Source organism: Cetorhinus maximus, chromosome 8 (assembly GCF_964194155.1).
Source record: "Cetorhinus maximus chromosome 8, sCetMax3.hap1.1, whole genome shotgun sequence".
NCBI classification, from domain to species: domain Eukaryota; kingdom Metazoa; phylum Chordata; class Chondrichthyes; order Lamniformes; family Cetorhinidae; genus Cetorhinus; species Cetorhinus maximus.
In genome coordinates, this window is record NC_135886.1 from 52291215 (window position 1) to 52312292 (window position 21078).

At 42.5% G+C, this 21078-nt stretch overlaps 1 protein-coding gene across 3 annotated transcripts in view; it reads right to left on the reverse strand.

Annotated features, from left to right (window-relative positions):
- Positions 1-274: 274 nt before the first annotated feature.
- The window catches only part of klhl12 (kelch-like family member 12), a 52596-nt gene continuing 31792 nt past the window's right edge, over positions 275-21078 (reverse strand). For all 3 annotated transcript variants that reach the window (XM_078546837.1, XM_078546838.1, XM_078546840.1), the window contains 6 exons: positions 17266-17372; positions 15389-15584; positions 12219-12377; positions 11333-11431; positions 8893-9079; positions 275-1259 (listed from right to left, as the gene is read on the reverse strand). In XM_078546837.1, coding sequence (XP_078402963.1) covers positions 1133-1259; positions 8893-9079; positions 11333-11431; positions 12219-12377; positions 15389-15584; positions 17266-17372 — 875 coding nt within the window. In that variant the 3' untranslated portion in view covers positions 275-1132. The remainder of the gene's footprint in view (positions 1260-8892; positions 9080-11332; positions 11432-12218; positions 12378-15388; positions 15585-17265; positions 17373-21078) is intronic.

Consider the following 21078-nt stretch of genomic DNA (forward strand, 5'->3'; position numbering starts at 1 on the left):
CCCTCTCTCCAAGACTACAAGCATATCTCTGGTGGGGTCTAGGCTATATAATTGAGAAATGCTGCATAAATGCACTACCCTTGGGGTTATGCACAGGCTCTATCCTCTCTCACTGTCAGCAATGACTGAGGGAATTGGGCAAACAGAATGTGGAGGCACAGCAGCAAGTGGCTTCATAGTGTGAAGGAAGATAACACTCACATATGAGGAAAAGTGCTGGCACTGTATAGTCAGCTGCAATATGTCAAAGAATTAAAGAAAACATCACCTGAGCAAAAAATGTAGTTTTAATATTAAACACTTCCAATATCATTCTATTCTTCCTCTCAGGTACAAATTGCCATTAAAATACCCTTTCTGCCACAAGTTGTCTTATCAGTGACAGGCACAGGAGGGTGTATTAGTTCACTTTATCTGTACACAACTGTGGAAAATCACTTTATAAATAAAACACTGTCACTCAATGCTGGAAACATGCAAACTGGACAGTGCTCCCCATTGCTGAATCAGTAACACAGTAAAAATCAATGCTTCCATGTCAGTGCTGTCACTAGAATCAGTTAAAAATTTGAATGTCAGTCTTGGCTGGTGTTTGCAGAAAGCATTTTGATTTGCACAATGTTAGGCTGTTATTAATTGGTCTGTCACTAATATCGGAAGCAAGTCGAGGCGCTGAATTGACTGTAATATGCTAAAGCATACTAGTCTTCAGTGTTCTGGTACCTATATACTGGACGAGCCCAATCAAAACACATCAAAATCCTTTGGAAAGTTCAGGTTTGCAGTGACAGGATGACGTGGTACATCGGACAGTCACTCTTCCCATTTATACAAACAGTAAACACAGGTCATTCCTGTCCACACTGCTCTCTCTGTCTCTTTAGTGGGGACTGATGTAGAATTCAAACCCAATAAAATTTTTGAAATGTCTATTTCATTTAATCCAGGTTCTCAGCTGCAGAGCTTCAACTGTTTCTGTGCAAATTGTTGCTTGTTTACTAAAAGATTTACGTTTAGCTCCAAATATTGCACTTCAAGGAAAAGAGAAACAAACACCACAGCTGAAGGTAAAGATAAAGCAATGTTGAGACGCTTGGGTTTCGTTCTACGCTCTGTTCACAGCTGCTCCTCTTCACTTCTCGCGAAGCACACACACCCCAGCATCACAACGTTGAGTTCCCATTGAAGTGACCACATCCCAGCTGTCAATGATCGGGTCGTAGCACTCTATGCTGCTCAGCAACGAATTCCCATCATATCTGTCAATAATAAACCAGAGAACCTGAGAGATCCACTTCTAATCAACAGGATTTTTCTGTCAGGCCACTTAAAGACTGCTTTATGTTTCAGTTTTTTTCCATAAGACTCCAGTTAGGTGTGTAAGGTAGCCCAGACAGAGTCAAGTACTTTCCCAAGTAGCTGTCTGGCAGAAAGCCAATAGAATCACAGAATGATTACAGTACAGAAGGCCATTCACCATGTCATGTCTGCTGGCTCCCAAAGAGCAATTCACCTAGTCCCTTTTCCCAACTACCCCTGCAAATTCTCCCTTTTCAGATAATGATCCAATTCTATTTTGAATGCCTCAGTTGATCCTGTCTCTACCACACACTCAGGCAGTGCATTCCAGATCTAACCACTCGTTACGATAAGTTAAGCCAAGAACATCTGCCAACAGTAAATGGTACACTGTGATGCTGATGTCTTGGATTAGTAGCTGGCAGCAACTGCCATTTATACAGACCTTTATTTACAGCAGAAAACACATCCCTAAGTGCTTCACAGAGGAATAAATAAAACATTCACCAAGCCAAAGGAGGAGGTATTGGAAGGGGTGACCAAATTGCTTAAAGAGGTGGTTGAATGGGATTTAGTGCAGGATAGGATACAGGCAGCAGAGTTTTGGATGATCTGAAGTTTATGGAGGATGGCAGGCTGGCCAAAAGAGCTCTGTAAGAGTCGAATCTGGAGGGGAAAACAGCATGGCTGCGGATTTCATTAGCAGATGAATTGAAGTAAGGGCAGGGAAGGGTGATATTATGGAGGTGGAAGTAAGGCTGTCTTAAGTGATCGTAAGAAAGTATGAATTAGGAGGAGTAGGCCACTTGGCCCCTTGAGCCTTGAGCTATTCAATAAGATCATGGCTGATCTAATTTTAACCTCAACTCCATATTCCCACCTACCCCCAATAACCTTTCATCCCCTTGCTTATCAAGAATCTATCTACTTATATCTTAAAAGATATTCAAAGACTGTGTCTGAACAACCTTTCAAGGAAGAGAATTCCAAAGACTCACAACCTTAGAAGAAATTTTTCCTCATCTCTGTCTTAAATGGGAGGCCCCTTATTTTCAAACAGCGACCCCTAGTACTCGATTCTTCCACAAGAGGAAACATCCTCTCCACATCCACCCTGTCAAGTCCCCTCAGGATCTTATATGTTTCAATCAAGTCACCTCTTACTCTTCTAAACTCCAGCGGTTACAAGCCTAGCCTGTCCAGCCATTCATCATAAGACAACCCGCCCATTTCAGGTATTAGTCTAGTAAACCTTCTCTGAACTGCTTCCAATGCATTTATATCTTTTTTTAACTAAGGAGACCAATACCGTACACAGTACTCCAGATGTGGTCTCGCCAATGCTCTGTATAACTGAAGCATAACCTCCCTCTTGGATTCAATTCCTCTCACAATAAACAATAACATTCTATTACCTTTCCTAATTATTTGCTGTACCTGCATAATAACCTTTTGTGATTCATGCACTAGGACACCCAGATCCCTCTGCATCTCAGAGCTCTGCAATCTCTCACCATTTAGATAGTATGCTTCTTTTTCATTCTTTCTGCCAAAATGGACAATTTCATATTTTCCCACATTATACTCCATTTGCCAGATTTTTGCCCACTCTCCTAACCTATCTAAATCCTTTTGTAGCCTCCTTATGTCCTCTTCACAACTTACTTTCCTACCTATCTTTGAATCATCAGCAAGTTTAGCAACCATACCATTGATCCCTTCATCCAAATTGTAAAGAGCTGAGGCCCCTGCACTGATCCCTGTGGTACACCACTCGTCACATCGCCAACCAGAAAATGATCCATTAATGCCTACTCTGTTTCCTTTTAGCTAGCCAGTCTTCTATCCATGCCAATGTTACCCCATACGCCAAGAGTTTTTATTTTCCACAACAACCTTTGATGAGGCACCTTATCAAATACCTTCCGAAAATCTAAGTACAGTGCATCCAATACAGTTAACCCCCTTTATCCACAGCACCTGCTACTTCAAAGAACTCCAATAAATTGGTTAAACATAATTTCTCTTTCACAAAACCATGCTGAGTCTCCATAATTACCTTGAATTTTTCTAAGTGCCCTGTTATAATGTCTTTAATAATAGCTTCTAACATTTTCTCCATGACAGATGTTAAGCCATCTGGCCTGTAGTTTCCTGCTTTCTGTCTCCCTTTTTGAATAAAGGAGTTACATCTGCTATTTTCCAATCTAATGGAACCTTCCCAGAATCTAGTGAATTTTGGAAAATTAAAACCAACACATCAACTATCTCACTAGCCACTTCTTTTAAGACCCTAGGATGAAATCCATCAGGACCCGGGGATTTGTCAACCCACAGTTCCAATAATTTGCTAAGTACCACTTCCCTGGTGATTGTAATTTTCTTGAGTTTTATCCCTCCCTTCCATTTCTGACTTACAGCCATTTTTGGGATGTTACTTGTATCCTCTATAGTGAAGACCAATGCAAAATACCTGTTCAATTCATCTGCCATCTCCATATTTTCCATTATTAACTCCCTAGACTCACTTTCTATAGGACCTTATTAACTCTTCTTTTTAAAATATCTACAGAAACTCTTAATATCGATCTTTATATTTCTAGCTAGCTTTCTCTCATACTCTAATTTTTCCCTCCTTATTAATCTGTTAGTCATTCTTTGCTGTTTAATATACTCTGTCCAATCTTCTGACCTGCCACCCATCTTTGCACAATTATATGCTTTTTCTTTAAGTTTCATACTATATTTAACTTTTTTAGTTGACCACGGACAGCGGGTCCTCTCCTTGGAATTTTTCTTTCTTGTTGGAATGTATCTATTCTGAGTATTCTGAAATATCCCTGTAAATGTCTGCCACTGCATCTCTACTGACCTATCCTTTAACTTAAATTGCCAGTTCACTTTTGCTAGCTCTGCTTTCATGCCCTCATAATTGCCCTTATTTAAGTTGTCTTAACTTGTCTTAGACCCACTCTTCTATCCCTCAAACTGGACGTAAAATTCAATTATATAATGATCACTGCTACCTGGGGGCGCCTTCACCATGACTCATTAATTAATCCTACCTCATTGCACAACACCGAGTCTGGTATAGCCTGCTCCCTGGTTGGCTCCAGAATATGCTGTTCTAAGAAATTATCCCAAAAACAATCTATGACTTCATCATCTACGCTACCTTTGCCTATCTGATTATTCCAGTCTATATGTAAATTAAAATACCCTAAGATAATCGCCGTACCTTTCTGACAAGCTCCCACTATTTTTCTTTGATAACCCGTCCTACTGTGCGATTACTGTTAGGGGGCCTGTACACCACTCCCACAAGTGACTTCTTGCTGAGAGTATATGGAGTCAGAAGCTCAGCTCAAATAAGGTTTTAACCAATATGGTTCAGTCTGAAACAATGACTGGGGAGCAAGATGAAATGGTGGCTGAGGAACAGAATATGTGGAGTGAGCTGATAACAATGGAACCCTGTGAAGTGGTTGTTCACTGTATCATACAATGATTTCTGTACTAGGTTAGCTTGGTTAAACTCCAAATAGTGAGATAAAATAATGTCTGTATCTTACACAATACAGTCTGTAACCAAACACAAAATTTAAAAAATGCAAGACTTTTGATGATATGCAGATAGTGCAATTAATGTGTATATGGGCATTCATAAGGCGTTTGACAAAGTATCACATAATAAACTTGTTAGGGGGTCTTAGGGATGATGCAGATATGTAGCCAACAACTTAACTTGCAGTCAAATATGACATCAAGGGCGCAATTAGTCTGGTTCAGCCTCAGACAATTGCCCAGGGACAGAGATGGTGATGTTGGCTAGGGAACGGAGTTTGAGTGAGGGCCTAAGTCAATGGCTTCGGTCTCCCCAATATTTAGCTGGGACCCAATGACTAACCAACTAAGCAACAGTAACTAACTGTCACTAGCCAATAATTGTAATGGTAAAGAATTGTATGACACTGCAGTATTGATATACAGAATCCTAGGTTGAACTTCAATGATCCAGTGTCTTATGAAACAGCAACAAAGTTAGTGAGCCCGAGGTATTAAATGAAAGCATTCCTGACTTCATGCTATTCTTCAAATAGTAATCCTTCAGTGATAATGAAGCAAACGTCATTGAAAAAAAAAAGTAGAATAATTGCACAGAATTTACATGGTTCGGTAACATTGTGGTTTCACAGATTGCACAAGATTTTTTGGAAAAATACATGATTCAGTCAGGTTCCGCAATGTTTGAATCATTTGTTATTTAGTACTTAGCTTCAAAAAGTTTGTTATTTTGCACTGTATCACCTATGTGAGGCTAGGAATCCTGCAGCGAGTAACACACCCCCTGACTCCCCAAAGCCTGTCCACCATCTACAAGGCACAAGTCAGGAGTGTGATGGAATACTCTCCACTTGTCTGGATGAGTGCAGCTCCAGCATCACTCATGAAGCTTGACACCATCCAGGACAAATCAGTCTGCTTGATTGGCACCCCATCCACAAACATTCACTCCCTCCACCTCCTACACACAGTGGCAGCAGTGTGGACCATCTACAAGATGTACTGCAGCAACTCACCAAGGCTTCTTAGACAGCACCTTCCAAACCCACAACCACTACCATCTAGGACAAGGGCAGCAGACACATGGGAACACCACCACCTGGAAGTTCCCATCCAAGCCACTCACCATCCTGACTTAGAAATACATCGCCGTTACTTCACTGTCGCTGGGTCAAAATTCTGGAACTCCCTCCCTAACAGCCCTGTGGGTGTACCTACACCACACAGACTGCAGCGGTTCAAGAAGGCAGCTCATCACCACCTTCTCAAGGATAATTAGGGATATACAATAAATGTTAGCCTAGCCAGTGACACTCATCCTGTGAATGAACAATAAGAAAAACAATTTCAGGGATATAACTGAGTTACATTTCTCCCTACCCGAGAGCAAAAACTCAGCAATGATCTCTCCAGATATGTTGATGTGATTTGCATCTCATGGTTTCTATTACCAAGCTGTTTCATGGATCACAGGCCCAAATCATCCAATCAAGGTCAGAAACCCCGGTTCCAAAACTGATCAGACAAAAAAAATACCCACTTGACTTCCTCTCATTTACCTGAACAATCTTCCTGTGGAGGTCCTTCTAAACTGACTCAATGCAGGGAACCTCGGAGACATCAGCGAAGGAAATCCACGCAGAAGCCACACCCCTTTTTAAGGCACTAGCACCCGTATTCTTGTAAGTAAAGTGTCTAAATGTCCCAAAGCTTCTTTGAAAAGCTTCAGAGAGAAGGCAAGTGTGTGAGGAGATAGGGTGGGTAAGGAGATAGAGTAGGTATTGGGGAAATGGGTAAGGTGGGTGAGGTAAGTGGGTAAGGAGGTAGGGTGGGTAAGGTAAGGAGGTGGCTTGGTTAGGTAAGGGGAATGGGGTAGGGTAAGGTAGGTGGGTAAGGGGGTAGGGTGGTGATGTTGGGCCAGGTCAAGTTGGTGGAGTCGGTGGGGGATGGGACTCGGGTGGGGGAAGTTGGGAGGGTCAGTGTCAGTGATTGGGGTCAGTTGTACAACCCAGGTGTTGGACTAGGATTTTTGTTTCTAAACATTTCCTGGGTGACTCTCCAGGTAAGTCAGAACCATCCAAAATCTCCAACTCTAACTGAGGGTTGGAGACATTTTCAGAGGACTCTGGGAAGCAGATGAATTGCCCGTCGGAAGTTCAAGCTTACCAGGAAATTCCCAGAGTCAGTGCATTGGGACTTCTGAGGGATCCCATGGTGTATCTTGGGGTACGTCTGGTCTCCAACGATCTGGAGGCCAGAAGATCTGACCCTAGCGAATGCTCCTACAGTACATAATCTCAATACAGGCTGCAATGTTTTCTTCATAAAATGCAGGAAAACTATCTTTAAGAGCTAACTCGGTCACAGATTTTCCTGTGTTAAACATAACCACCAATACCCCACAACCTTCAGCCCCACTTCCACCTCATAACATTCATCGTTACTGTCTTTGCAAGTGGCTCAGCAGCATTACTGCGGGCTTGGTCCAATTAGCACTTCATTTGTGCTCAACTCAAAAACCCATCAAGGTGGTGCCTTGTGAGAGTTACAGCTTACTGTAAACAGGAATGTATAGCTGTTAGTTGGCTAGTGCTAGGAAACAGATAAAGCAGAAATATTCAATGTATTAAATCTGCTTAATTTGGAGTTTTCCTTCGATTAGAAAAAAACTCGGAGAAATGGAATAGCATCCATTATATGTATTTGATGATATTCTATTATTTTGTTTGACGCTTTATTATTTGCAGTTTGTCCATTCTGATCATTGCTGATTAAGTGCAGTTTATGATGGGATGAAAAGGACTTTTAACACCCTTTTTATTCTTTCATGGGATGTGGACATCACTGGCAAGGCCAGCATTTGTTGCCCATCCCTAATTGCCCTTGAACTGAGTGACTTGCTAAGCTGTTGCAGAGGACAGTTAAGAGTCAACCAGATTGCTGTGGGTCTGGGGTCACATGTACACCAGGCTGGGTAAGGACGGCAGATTTCCTTCTTTAGAGAACTTTAGTGAACCAGATGGGTTTTTACAACAATCGATGATAATCACCATTACTGAGACTAGCTTTATATTCCAGGTTTATTACTTGAATTTAAATTCCACCAGCTGCTATGCTGGAATTTGAACACATGTCCCTAGAACATTAGCCTGGCTTCTCACTAGTCCAGTGACATTATCACTATGCTACTATCTCCCCTGACCTACAAATGTTGCGGTGCTGCAGAACAGTAAAACAATGATCTGCACTTGATTCCATATGTGAGCTTCCAACCTTGCTGGACTCTCACAAATGGCAGTTAGGGTCTTCCTTGGAGCAAAGGAAGTGAAGTGCAAAGTGGAGCCAACCCAATCCATTGTTAAGCACTTCTGAGTGATGGCATTTCCAACAAAAGCAACAGTTGCATTTATACCTTGCAAGTAGCAAAATGCCTCAAAGGTGCTTCAAAGCAGTGTAATCAGACAAACATTAACTGAGCTAAGGGAGGAGATGGCAGCTAGAAAGTCAGAGAGGCTTAATGAAGGAATTCCAGAGTGTAGGGGCTAGACTGAAGCTGAAAGCACAGCCACCAATGGTGGGAGGGAGTGGGGAGAGACAAGAGGTCAGAATTTGAGGAATCCAGAGTTCTTAGATGATTGTGGAGTTGAGAAGGTTCCAGAATGAGGGAGGGGCGAAGCCAGAGGAATTTAAATATGATGTTACAGTTGCCAATGGTGGGGCAAAGGGACTGAGGGATGGATAAAAGGTCAGAAATGGAGGAACATAGATCTACTCATAAGGTGATACAAAGGCTGATGTATTTTCACATTCACAGATGCCATTAAATTGTATGGGCAGAAATCTGTGAGCTGACGAGTACAGAAGTGAGCAACCTTAGTTTATGTCCTCATTCAAAGTTACTTAATGCAATTTAGTATATTCATTCAATGTATTAATTACATCTTTCAGGAATTTGGCAAGAGCTGGTGGCTGATAAACAAAGTAGACTATATATAGAAAATGCAACGCTTTAATTGCAATCTGACATACCCAGCGATGGCATACAACCTCCCACGAAGCACTGCTGCTCCCACGTAGCATCGAGGAGTTGTCATGTTAGTTATCGTTACCCAAGAGTCTGTGCGAATGTTATAAGCTTCAACCGAGGCAAGGTGGGCGGTTCCATCAAAGCCTCCAACAACATAAATATGATCATTCAGCAAAGCCACCCCAGCTCCTATGTAAGAGTGAAGGAAAGATGTAAAATACATTTAAATTCTGCCCATTTCAGTTCTGTTCAACAGAAAAAGGATCAGAACAACTTCACAGAATTCTAAAAAAAAATTTAGCTCAGAATACAAGACACTAGATATTCAAAAAAAGACCACCAGCTCGGAATCACAATTCAGTTAGATTTCACATTCTATTGAAAAGGACAAAAAGTAAAAGTTTTAAATTAGGGAAAGGCCAAGTTTGCTAAACTGAGATGTGATTTGGTAAAAGTGGACTGGAAACAGATACTTGAAGGTAAATCATGTCAGGGCAGTGGGAGGTATTCAAAGAGCAGACAGAGAAGGTTTCCACAAAAAGGGTGGGACTGCCAAATCTAGACATAACCTCCCCTTCCCTACCTGTAGGACAGGTAGATAAGGTGATTAAGAAGTCATACATGTTAGTTTCCTTTATTGCCTGAGGCACAGACTAAAGAGCAGGGAGGTTATGGTAGAAATGTATAAAACACTAGTTAGAGCAGCTGGAGTACTGCATATAGTTCTGGTCACTGCAAGAGAGAGGGTATAGAGATTTACGAGCATGCTGACAGGAATGGAGAATTTTAGTTGAGGAAACACAGGATTGTTTTGTTGTGGGGTTGTGTTATAGGAACAGAGGAGGCTGAAAACAAATTTAATGGAGGTGTATAAAATTATGAGGGACCCAGATCGAGTGGATAAGTAGGAGATGAATACCCACGGAACATACATTTAAAGTAATTGGTGGAAGGATTAGAGGATCGATGAGAATTTTTTTCTAGATGGAGAGCATAAATTTTTTCCAGGGAGCCTGGAGCTCACTATCTGAAAGGATGGTGGAGGCAGAAACCTCAAAATGTTAAAAACAAATCTTAGCTATGCACTTAAAATCTAACCTATAGGCTACAGACTAAGAGCTGCAAAATGGGATTAAACCAGATAACTCTTTTATGGCTGGCACAGACTGATGGGCAGAATGTCCTTTCTGTATAGTAAATTTTCGGTTTCAGAAGACCATTATATAGGCTATGTATAACCCTTTTTCCCAACCCATGTTATTTCCTTAATAAGTTCTGCAAAGTTTCTCTTTGCTACTCCCAAAGGCCAATCAACAGGAGTACATAGTCTATATTACCATTCATCCTCAATTGGCTGTCATCCCAGATATAACACCAAGTTGTCCCAGCAGTAAGGTATTATCATGTTTCATTTAATGCTCTCCATCTGGGCCGATCTTGATTATACCATTTCTAACTAGATATTCATTCACTGTATTGTCTGACACAATGTTAGCTGTTTTAGCTGGAGGTCTGTGCCACTTATCTATTGCTATGGGGAGAAGGGGCAACCTCATCTCAAGTCTTGCATGACCAAGGCAGCTAAAGGCAGGTCTGCCAATGGTGAACTGAATAATTTGTTTCGATAAAGCTGTCAAATGTCCTTCAGATTTGTTCCCCTACATTTAGCTAGGTTATCTGACCGAGAACTTTCAGTAAGTGAGGTGAGTAAACACACTTCCAACTGTACTAACAGAGATAATACAGGTTTGAATACCTCATTTGGCAAGACTAGTGTGGCTACAACAGGTTGACATACACTATTCTTTCTCTGAGAAATAGGTTCAATCCTACTTTATGTACACATCTTTAATGAGATGTTCTTGGACAGTCTCAACCAAGGTAAAGATGAGATTAACCAAGCAATCTTACAGAGACACCAGAAGAATGGCAGAGTGGGAAAGAGAAATATGATCCCAATTGTGAATAGTAAGTGTTTAATCAGACATAGCTTCCCCCTTTTGATACCATTCAGTGACCACTCCTTGAAAGCATGCATGTAAATCAAGAGAACAGCTGTGATGCCCTCTGCAGTCTGATAGCCAGGTGATTCTCACCGTCAAGGCTCGTTTATGGACAGTACCAGAGAGATGCTACTGCCTGTGAAACTAAACCTACAGGACAAGACCTTTGGGAAAAAGAGAGAAAAACCCTAGAAGCTTTAGCTCAGGGTTCTGCTAAAGTGTCGACATTAATGTGCACTGGGACAGGGGCACAAAGCAAAACTTTTAAAAGGAGAGTATCTTGGCAACTCAATAACTGATCACTTACTGCACTTTGGAGAGGGGGACAAAATAGGAGATAGCTGTGCTGAAACCTTCAAGAGGCAAAACAATGTTTTACACAGTTACCCATAGTTAAACCAAGTATTCGAGCAGACTCCAGCCGCACATTCTTACCTACCTGAACGTTTGGTAGCCATCGGTGTGACATGTGTCCAGTGTCCAGTGTGTGGGTCATACCTCTCCACAGAGCTCAGGATATTAATCCCATCATAGCCACCTGGAATAAAATCAAGAGGATTGCAAAACCCAACTATAGGCAGAGTATCAAACTACATCCTTAAGTAAGCACAGAATCGTTTGAAGACAGGCTGCTAAAAGCATTGGGAAAAGGTTCTGAAATTCTAAAATTTAAGATGACAAAGAAGCTAAATTATTTTAAAGAAGGTGATCCCAACTATGAGCAAATAACCAATAGGGGAAGAGTGAGCAATATAAATGGCACTCAGGGAGTTAGGAGAGAGAAGAGGAGGATTTTACCTGACTAGCCTTCTTGAATTATGACAACATCACTAGTTGGCTCTGTTAGGCCCTACAGTGTGCTTTACCTTAACTTCCAAAAGTCTTTTGACAAGGTTCCACCTGAAAGGCTAAATTTGAAGTTGTGGGCAGCAGGGTTAACCCTGGAAGTGCATAGGAAAATGGCTGAAGGGTAGGCAACATGCTACAGTTATAGGAGTTACATTGGTGCATGGCAGGGGTGGGATGGAAAAGTGGGGAGATGAGTGAGGAGGAGGCATCAGGATTGCTGAGGTAGTTGGTTTCAGTCTGGGCAGGAACACTATAATTCATTTCAACGCTCTGGATCCAACTAAAACAAATAATTGGTTCCCAAAATCGCTACGTGACATTCAGATGAAGACTGAAGCTCACTGACAATGTTAAGGCTTACACATGGCTAATTGTCTCAGTGGACAATTTTAGTGAATATCTTGAACAAACAATGCATGACATAAAGAATAATTCTGATTAATGCAAGGGAAGCACAGTTAAGGATGTTCACCTACCAAGACAGTAGATGACTCCATTGGCCACAACAAGACCAGCCCCTTCTCGTGCAGTCTGCATGTCACCCAGCATACTCCACTGGTCAATATTTGGGTCATACCGCTCCATACTAGTGTGTCGTCTGCTCCCATCAAATCCACCTGCTACGTAGATCATCTCTGAAAACAGAAACATGACAGGGTTAGCAACAGAAGGAGGAGGCACTGACAGCCACCACTGAACGAACATTTGAAAACACTTATTAATCTTGCACAGTGTAACACAAGGATGGCGGGGGGGGTGGGGGGGTGGAGGTCAAGGCCAAGAGATGAAAGGGAGGTGGGGTGGGGGAGCAAGAGAGATGGGGGGAGAGAGAGAGAGATGGGGGGGGGGAAAGAGGGAGAGAGGAAAGAGGGAGGGGGGAAAGAGGGAGTGGGGAAAGAGGGAGTGGGGAAAGAGGGAAAGCAGGGGAGAGGGAAAGAGGGAGAGAGATTGAGAGGGAGAGAGTGAGCAGGAGAGGGCAAGAGGGAGAGGGCGAGAGGGAGAGAGCGAGAGGGAGAGAGAGAAAGAAAGACCGGATAGAGAGAGAAAAAAAGGCAGAAGAGTGAAGAGGAGAAAATGAGAGCGAAAGAGAGAGCAAAAGAGAGAGGGACAGAAAGAGAGAAACGGAGAGAAAGAGAAAAAAGAGAAAAAGGGAGAAGGGGAAAGAGAGAGAGGGAGAAAGGGGAGAGGGGGAGTGAGGGAGAGAAGGGAAAAGGGCCAAGAGGGAGGGAGTAGGAAAGAGGAAAGGGGAGGGAAAGAGGGAGGGGGAGGGAAAGAGGGAGGGGGAGGGAAAGAGAAAGAGGGAGGGCGAGTAAGAGGGAAAGGGAGAGGGTGTAAGATGGAGAGACAGAGAAAGTGAGAGAGAGAGAGAGAAGAGAGAGAAAGGGAGAGAGAGAGAGAAAGGGAGAGAGAGAGAGAAAGGGAGAGAGAGAGAGAAAGGGAGAGAGAGAGAGAAAGGGAGAGAGAGAGAGAAAGGGAGAGAGAGAGAGAAAGGGAGAGAGAGAGAGAGAAAGGGAGAGAGAGAAAGAAAGGGAGAGAGAGAGAGAAAGGGACAGAGAGAGAAAGGAAGAGAGAGAGAAAGGGGGGAGGGGGGGTGCAGTGGACAGAGTGACTGAGGTGGGGGAGGGAGTGAAGGAGGGTGGGGAGTGAAAGACTGAGAGAGAAAGCAGAGCAGGGAGAGAAAGAAGGGGAGAGAGAGAGAGAGAAAGAGGGAGAGACATAGAGAGGGGGAGTGATAGGGAGGTTGCAAGAGGAAGAAGAGTGATGGGACAGGAGTGACTCAATAGAATGGCAGTGAGGGGGCCAACAAAATGGGAGAGGGGTGGCAGGGAGTGCTACAGCCATTGTGGGTGCACGGGGAGGGGTGTGAAAGTGGGAAAAGAGGAACATGAATCATATGGACTGAACTAGCCATATAAATACTGTGGCTACACGAGCAGTCATAGGCTAGGAATCCTGCGCTGAGTAACTCTCCTCCTGACACCCAAAGCCTATCCGCCATCTACAAGGCACAAGTCAGAAGTGTGATGGAATGCTCTCCACTTGCCTGGATGAGTGCAGCTCCCACAACACTCAAGAAGCTCAACACCATCCAGGATAAAGCAGCCTGCAGATTGGCACCACGTCCACAAGCATTTGCTCCCTCCACCACCAAAACACAGTAGCAGCAGCGTGTACCATCTACAAGATGCACTGCAGGAACTCACCAAGGCTCCTTCGACAGCATCTTCCAAACCCACGATCACTACCGTCTAGAAGGACAAGGGCAGCAGATAGATGGGAACACCACCATCTGGAAGTTCCCCTCCAAGTCACTCACCATCCTGACTTGGAAATATATCGCCGTTCCTTCACTGTCACTGGGTCAAAATCCTGGAACTCCCTTCCTAACAGGACTGTGGGTGTGCCTACACCACATGGACAGCAGTGATTCAAGAGGGCAGCTCACCACTACCTTCTCAAGGGTAACTAGGGATGGGCAATAAATGCTGGCCCAGCCAGCGAAGCCCACATCCCCTGAATGAATTTATAAAAAAGTACTCCAATCTGAGACTCCAGCCTGTGCGATGAATTCTCATGGGCAGAGGATGGACAGCAGCCATTTGTTAAGGGGGTTTCCTTCCCAGTTGGGGAAGACAGGACGTTGATTCCTTTCTGTCAAGCTACATGAATCATGGCTTACGCGATGGAAAACTACTGCCAACCACCAGTGCTTTATGGAGCTGGTCAGGCACATTTGTCACCAATGTTTCACACGGCACTTATGCTCACACACTGGAAGTACAGATGGGAAAAATGGACCATGCATCTGCCACGGTGGGCAAGAGTGAGGCGGGAATCAAAAAGCGATTCATGAAAGCACAGGGTCAGATGACAAGATATTTTTATTCTTTCATGGAATGTGGACTTTTCAGGCAAGGCCAGCATATGTTCCCCATTCCTAATTGCGCTTTAACTGAGTGGCTTGCTAGGCTAATTTTAGAAGGCATTTAAGAGTCAACCACATCACTGTGGGTCTGGAGTCACAAGTAGGCCAGACCAGGTAAGGATGACAGGTTTCCTTCCCTAAGGAACATCAGTGAACCAGATGGGTTTTTATGACAACCGATGATAGTTTCATGGTCACCATTACTGAGACTAGCTTTCAATTCCAGATTTATTAATTGAATTCAAATTTCACCAGCTGTCATGGTGGGAGGTAAACCCTGTCCCCAGAGCATTAGCCTGAGCCTCCAGTGGCATTACCATTACACCACTGTCTCCCCTCAATAACGGTCTTGTAAATATTCTTGGTATGGTGCTTTGTGAGGGTATGTACCTCAGTATTGCCTGGACAGGGAGTGAGCCAATTACTTATTCACCAGTCATATTAACAATGGCTCACTTAATGGCCCACTGATTATTCTGAATGGCGAAGCCTAATTTCTACATTGTCAAGTGAGGAATTGTTCCCATTACAAATCTCTGACCTTTCAGCAAACCCCATTTCCCATCCCTTTCCCACATGGTGCACTGAAGTTATTGGGAAACCTTCCATCCCAGCCACCTCGTACATACATTCTGTGGTCCTTTTAATCAAGGCTGAAGTTTGCAAGCTATTGTTATTTTTAAATACTGTTTCCAGGCCAACACTGAAGCTGCCCCTCACCTCCAAGCGTTGTAGCTCCAGCCAGGCCTCGGCGCACATTCATCGGGGCTACCGAGTACCAGACACCATCTTCATCGGATGTGTAGTCCAGGCATTCTACCGAGCTGAGTCTGGAACGGCCATCATATCCTCCAATCACGTAAATCCGATCATTCAGCGACACCGTGGCCACATACCTCCGCTTCCGGGTGATACTCTGCAGGAAAAGGAGCAGGTGAAGTAAAACAGGAGTTGAAAATACTGCCACAGACGGCAGGTCAGTCAGCATCTATGGATAGGACAGTCAGACATTTCCATCGCTTACCCTTCTTCAGAGCACAAGTTCAAAAGGTTTACGCCTGTTCTCTCCCCAGATGCTGACTGATTGTTCTCCAGCATTTTTCATAGTTGTTTCAGATTTGAAACTTTATCTCTTGATTTTGTTATTGGTCATTTAAAAAAAAATCGCTGGTTTAAGCCTTTTTTGTACATCAAGAGCTGAAGAATGGAACTCTTTCCATTTCACACACTCAATATCAGCATTAAGTGTGCCCAAGTCAGTTATGGCACAGCCAGATAGGAAGTAAAGCTATCCTCTACTCTGTCTCAACCCCAGAATGCCACCAATTTTACATAACTTTCTGGGGAATTGCAAAGTCTCACCAAATTAGGCAAAGTATTGTGTTATAGGTGCCTGCTGATTTAGGACTAGATTGAGATTTGAAGGAAGGAATGAAGGAAAGAAAGGTGGAAAATACATCTATGTAACACATCTCACAATCAGAAATTCTGAAGAGCTTTACAACCAATTAAGTACTTTATGAAGTGTGATCATTTTTGTAATATAGGGAAATGTAGCGACAAACCTGTACAAAGTAAAGTCCCAACATAAAGTGACAACGACCAGAAAATCTGTTTTACTGATGTTTATTACAAGATAAATATTGGCCAAGACATAGAGGAGAACTCCCCTGTGCTTCTTCAAAACAGTCAGTATCAATGCAGCACAGAAAGAGCCCATTCAGCCTATCAGTCCTTGCTGGGAAATTCTGGCATTTCTGGGATTTAAGATTAGAACCTTTAATCCAGTGCCTTAAGCCAGTCAGCTACTCTACCACATAAGTACCATGGGATCTTCTACATGCCCCTAAGGAGGCAAGTTTGGCTTCAGTTTAATGCCTCATTTGAAAGACGGCACCTTCAGCAGTACAGCATTCCAACAGAATCACAGAATTTTAATGGCACAAGAGGCAGCCATTCGGCCCATCGTTTCTGCACTCCCTCAGTACTACCAATAATGTCAGCCTACATTTTATGCTCAAGATTTGTAATGACACTTGAACTCACAACCTTCTGACTCAGAGGTAGGAGTGCTACCCACTGAGCCACAACTGGCACTTAAGGGAAAAGCCACCTTCTGCTGACATTTTTGTTAATATATTATTCATTATCATGTTGAGGGCATTGTGTGTAAGGTGGGCATTTACTGCCCATCCCTGTTTATCCTAAGATGGTGGTGGGCTTTCTTGGGTGGTTTGATACGGAGTTACTTAACTATAGGTCACTTCACAAGGGAGATAGGAGTCAGCCATTTTGGTGTAAGATAAGAGTTACATATGGTTAAGGAGAACAGGCTTCCTCCCTTCAAGGACATTAATGAATCAGTTGGTTTGTTAACAACAATCTACAGCAGTTATTACAAGATATTATTTAGAGATCACGCCTAGTAATTTTCTAGTGAGCTCACATCAGCAATGGAAGAGGATCAGCCAGATTTCTCTGTAGCTTGTCCAACAAATTCCTGCTGCTGGTGTAATTTGAATCCTCATCATACAAGGGAAACGTAATTCACAGCTGATGCTGAATGGAACAGGCCACAGGTTCAAACAACTACTCACAGGCAGGAAGCTCCACTCCTGAGACTTGGGATTGTACTTCTCCACAACGTCAATTGGGGATTGTTGGCTCCCGAACCCTCCAATCACTAACAACACCTCATTGGCTCCTACAGAAATAAGTATAGTCAGAATCTGCACATTCAGCACTTGCCTCACATGAAATGACATGGATTTCTATAGCACCTTTCACGACCTCTGGACACCTCAAGGTGCTTTTCAGCCAATGAGGTACTTTTTAAGTATAGCCAATGTTGTCATGTAGGAAATTAATTCAAAATGATCACAAATATTTCTTAGCGGGGAGGAGGATGAGGAGATTCCAAATGCAAGGACAAAGAAAGACAAAAGATACCCAACTCCTATCTCTTCCTGAAGAACTTGAGTCCTCCCTGTACACATATGGAATTAATTGTTTAATATCAAAAGAGAATTAATATTTTCATTTTAGAAGGCTCTACATTTTGTTGCAACAAACATTTGCTTCCCCTTTCTCGTGGGCCAATCTAGAAATCTTTAACATCAAGTTGTTTAAAAAATGAGCTGATCGCATGTGCAATTGCTTGTGGTTTGTCTGTGCTGAGGAGTGTGGCTGTGCTGTGATCACTAGAATGGAACTACTTTTAACCTACTTTAAGACTCAGATACTCCCTGTGGAGAAATGCATGGATTACACATCATGAGGCCAATTAGAGGCTAATTGCTGCGGGAAGTTTCTGTAGATTGGCAGCTAGCTCTAGTAAATCCCCAGCTTTTGCACTTTCAGAGGAGGCCAGTTTACTAAGGTCAGAAAAACTTGCAGGAAATGACTAGCTCTCATACTTTTCATACTTCAAGCATGACAAAGATGCACTATGAGCAGTATTTCTGTTTTGTTTTAGAACAAAGGGGTGTTATTAGCGGCGTGATGTCGAAACCATAACACTTATAGGAAGTGTACATCAAGAGTTGATAGATTAAGAAACGTGAGGGAGGGAAGGAATGATGGTTGTCAGATAACAAGTGCAGTTTGGATGAGGTAAAAACAGATTTAAAGATACCTGTACAGCTCCAAGTTCTTCGCTTATAATTTTTAAATACACTCCAGGCAGTCAGAAAGATGTGCAGCAAGCTATCTATTTATAACTATATCAAAATACAGAAATAATAGGAAACCCCTGGGTATATTTAAGACACCATATTTTATAAAATATTAAACCACTTACATGTGGCTTGTTTTAAAATAAGGTGCATTCAACTTTGTTACAGAGCCAACTTAAGGCACCAAAATGGCAAAAAGTGAGCACTATAAACTTCAGAAACCTATCAAACCATTTACATGATTTTTTTTTGCTTGAAAGTAAGTTAAACTCTGCTGCGTTGAGGAAACAGGCTCTTGGGCAGCCAAAGCTGAACAGCAGTATTCAGAAAGAAAGACAATGCCATCAGGTGCAAGAGGGCTGAGGGGCAAGGTATAGGAAGGGTGTGATAGTATAACCCATAAGTAATGTAAATTCATGTTCTTTTAGGCACTAACAAGTGTCATAATGTACAACATAAATCATGACACAATGTAAAAGTTCAGCATAGGATGTGCACACAGTCATAAAAAATTTAATACGAGGAAATTGTCCATAGTTTTGGCTACTGTCAGCTGATTAATTTTCACTGAATAGGAAAAGGGATGTTATTAGCAGTGTGACGTCAAAACTGGTGGAGTTGTTGCAGGACACTCTGCAACTTGCTCAATACAGCAACCTGGTGGCCAAAACTAGCATACACATCATGACATCTGACACAGCAAAATTCATACAGAAAATATTGGCAAGGGCAGGACTAAAAATTGTGACAATAGATAGATTTGTGGACAGTAATATGTACCAATACAAGATTTTTGATGACATAGGGAGAAAGAAAGTATTAGCAGCTCTCCTTTGCTAAGGTCTTGAATACTGAAGAGGCTACTGGGTGTATCCGAATTAGGGAAAGGTGGGAGGATCTGCAAGCTGGGGTGGCTCAGTGGACTGAGGAAGACAGAAGGACCTGGCAGGTGATCCTGGGGAGTGCATGTGCCAGCACGTAAAATCCCAGGGTCTGCTAATAACAGGAAAGGGGTCCTAGGTTACCAGAGGGCAACAAGAGATGAGAGGCAGAATCATGGGACAATCAGTCCATGCGTGTAGGAGAAAGGATCGTGAAACCCTGCACATTAGCTAATCAGATGCTAGAAATTTGGGTTCACATGGGAACAGAGGTATGTGACAGAAAGACAGCATGCAAAGTTGAGTGTGGGTGCATATGTTCTGTTTTATTAACATTAGAGGCAAATCTTCTGATAGCATTGCTCATAGCAAAGCGAAGGATATAATAACACTGGAGAGTGGAAAGGTGCTGGGCTTAGCAGTAGTGTGATATAAAGAAATAAAAGACTTGCATTTATACATCACTTTTCACAGCCACCAAATATATCAAAGTGCTTTACAGCCAATGAAGTACTTTTGAATTGTAGTCACTGTTGCAATGCAGGAAATGCAGTAGCTAATATGGACTCAGCAAACTCCCACTAAAAGCAATGTGGCCACATGCTGACTGAAGGACAAATATATAATACATGAGCAAGAACTGCACTGCTCTTCTTCGAAATAGTGCCACAGGATCTTTTACAATCACCCACGCAGGCAGATGGGACCTCGGTTTAACATCTCATCCAAAAGACGGATATTGAAATAACAACAGGAACCTGGAGTTTGCCAGCAAGGGAGAGGTTTGTAGCACCAACCACACATCTCAAATATATATACCATATCCTATTCACCTGCTCACCTTTGATTCAATGAATTTGCTCAAAGCTTTAAATGTAAAACAAGGCCTGAAGTTGAAATAATCTCTTGGTCATAAAAAATGGGGGATAGAAATCCTTTGGATAATTAAAAGCAATTAACAAGAAGATTATGAAGATTATTCTGTTATCTTGGATGTATTACTGAAAGCTTGCCTAATCATCAAGGCTAATGAAAACAATCTTAAAGGAGATCATGCGAGTGATATAAAGTGTGAATCTAGTGTGAGAAAGACGACCCAAAGTATAACAGCGACAAGTAAAATTCCAAGCTTCAATACGAATGAAATAGAGAGGGCAGGTATTCAGATCCTCCAGTCAGATTTTCAGGAGCTAGGTAGGAAGTTAAAAAGTAGGACTTCAAAGGTAGTAATTTTAGGATTACTCCCACTGTCATGCACTAATGAGAATAGAAATAGGAAGATAATGGGGATCAATGCGTGACTTGAGGCATAGTGCAGGAGGGAGGGCTTCTCATTCTTGGGGCGTTGGGACCAGTTCTGGGGCAGAGGCACCGTTTCAAAAGGAACGGGTTGCACTCAACAGGATTGGGACAAATGTCCTCGTGGTGGGGTTCGCTAGTGTGGCTGGGGAGGATTTAAACTAAATTGGCAAGGGGATAGGCACCATCATATAGAAGTAGAAAAGAGGAATAAGATGCATAAAGGAGGGAAAGTGTTGGATAGTATTAGAAAAGGAAGTACTACCATATTAGGTAGGAGCAAATTGAAAAGGACTGCAAGGAATTGAAAAGCAGGTTTAGAATGCATGTATGTGAATCCACAAAGTGTGATGAATAAGGTTGATCAGCCACAAGTAGAAATGGTCATGTGAAAAAACTGTGTGGTAGCAATAATGGAAATGTGACTTAAAAATGACGAGGACTGGACACTTTATATTCAAGGATACAAAGTGTTTAGAGAAGATAAGGAAAGAAAAAAGGTGAGGTGGCAGAGAAGGCTGATGAAGGGAACACAATGCATTTTGTCTATATGGAT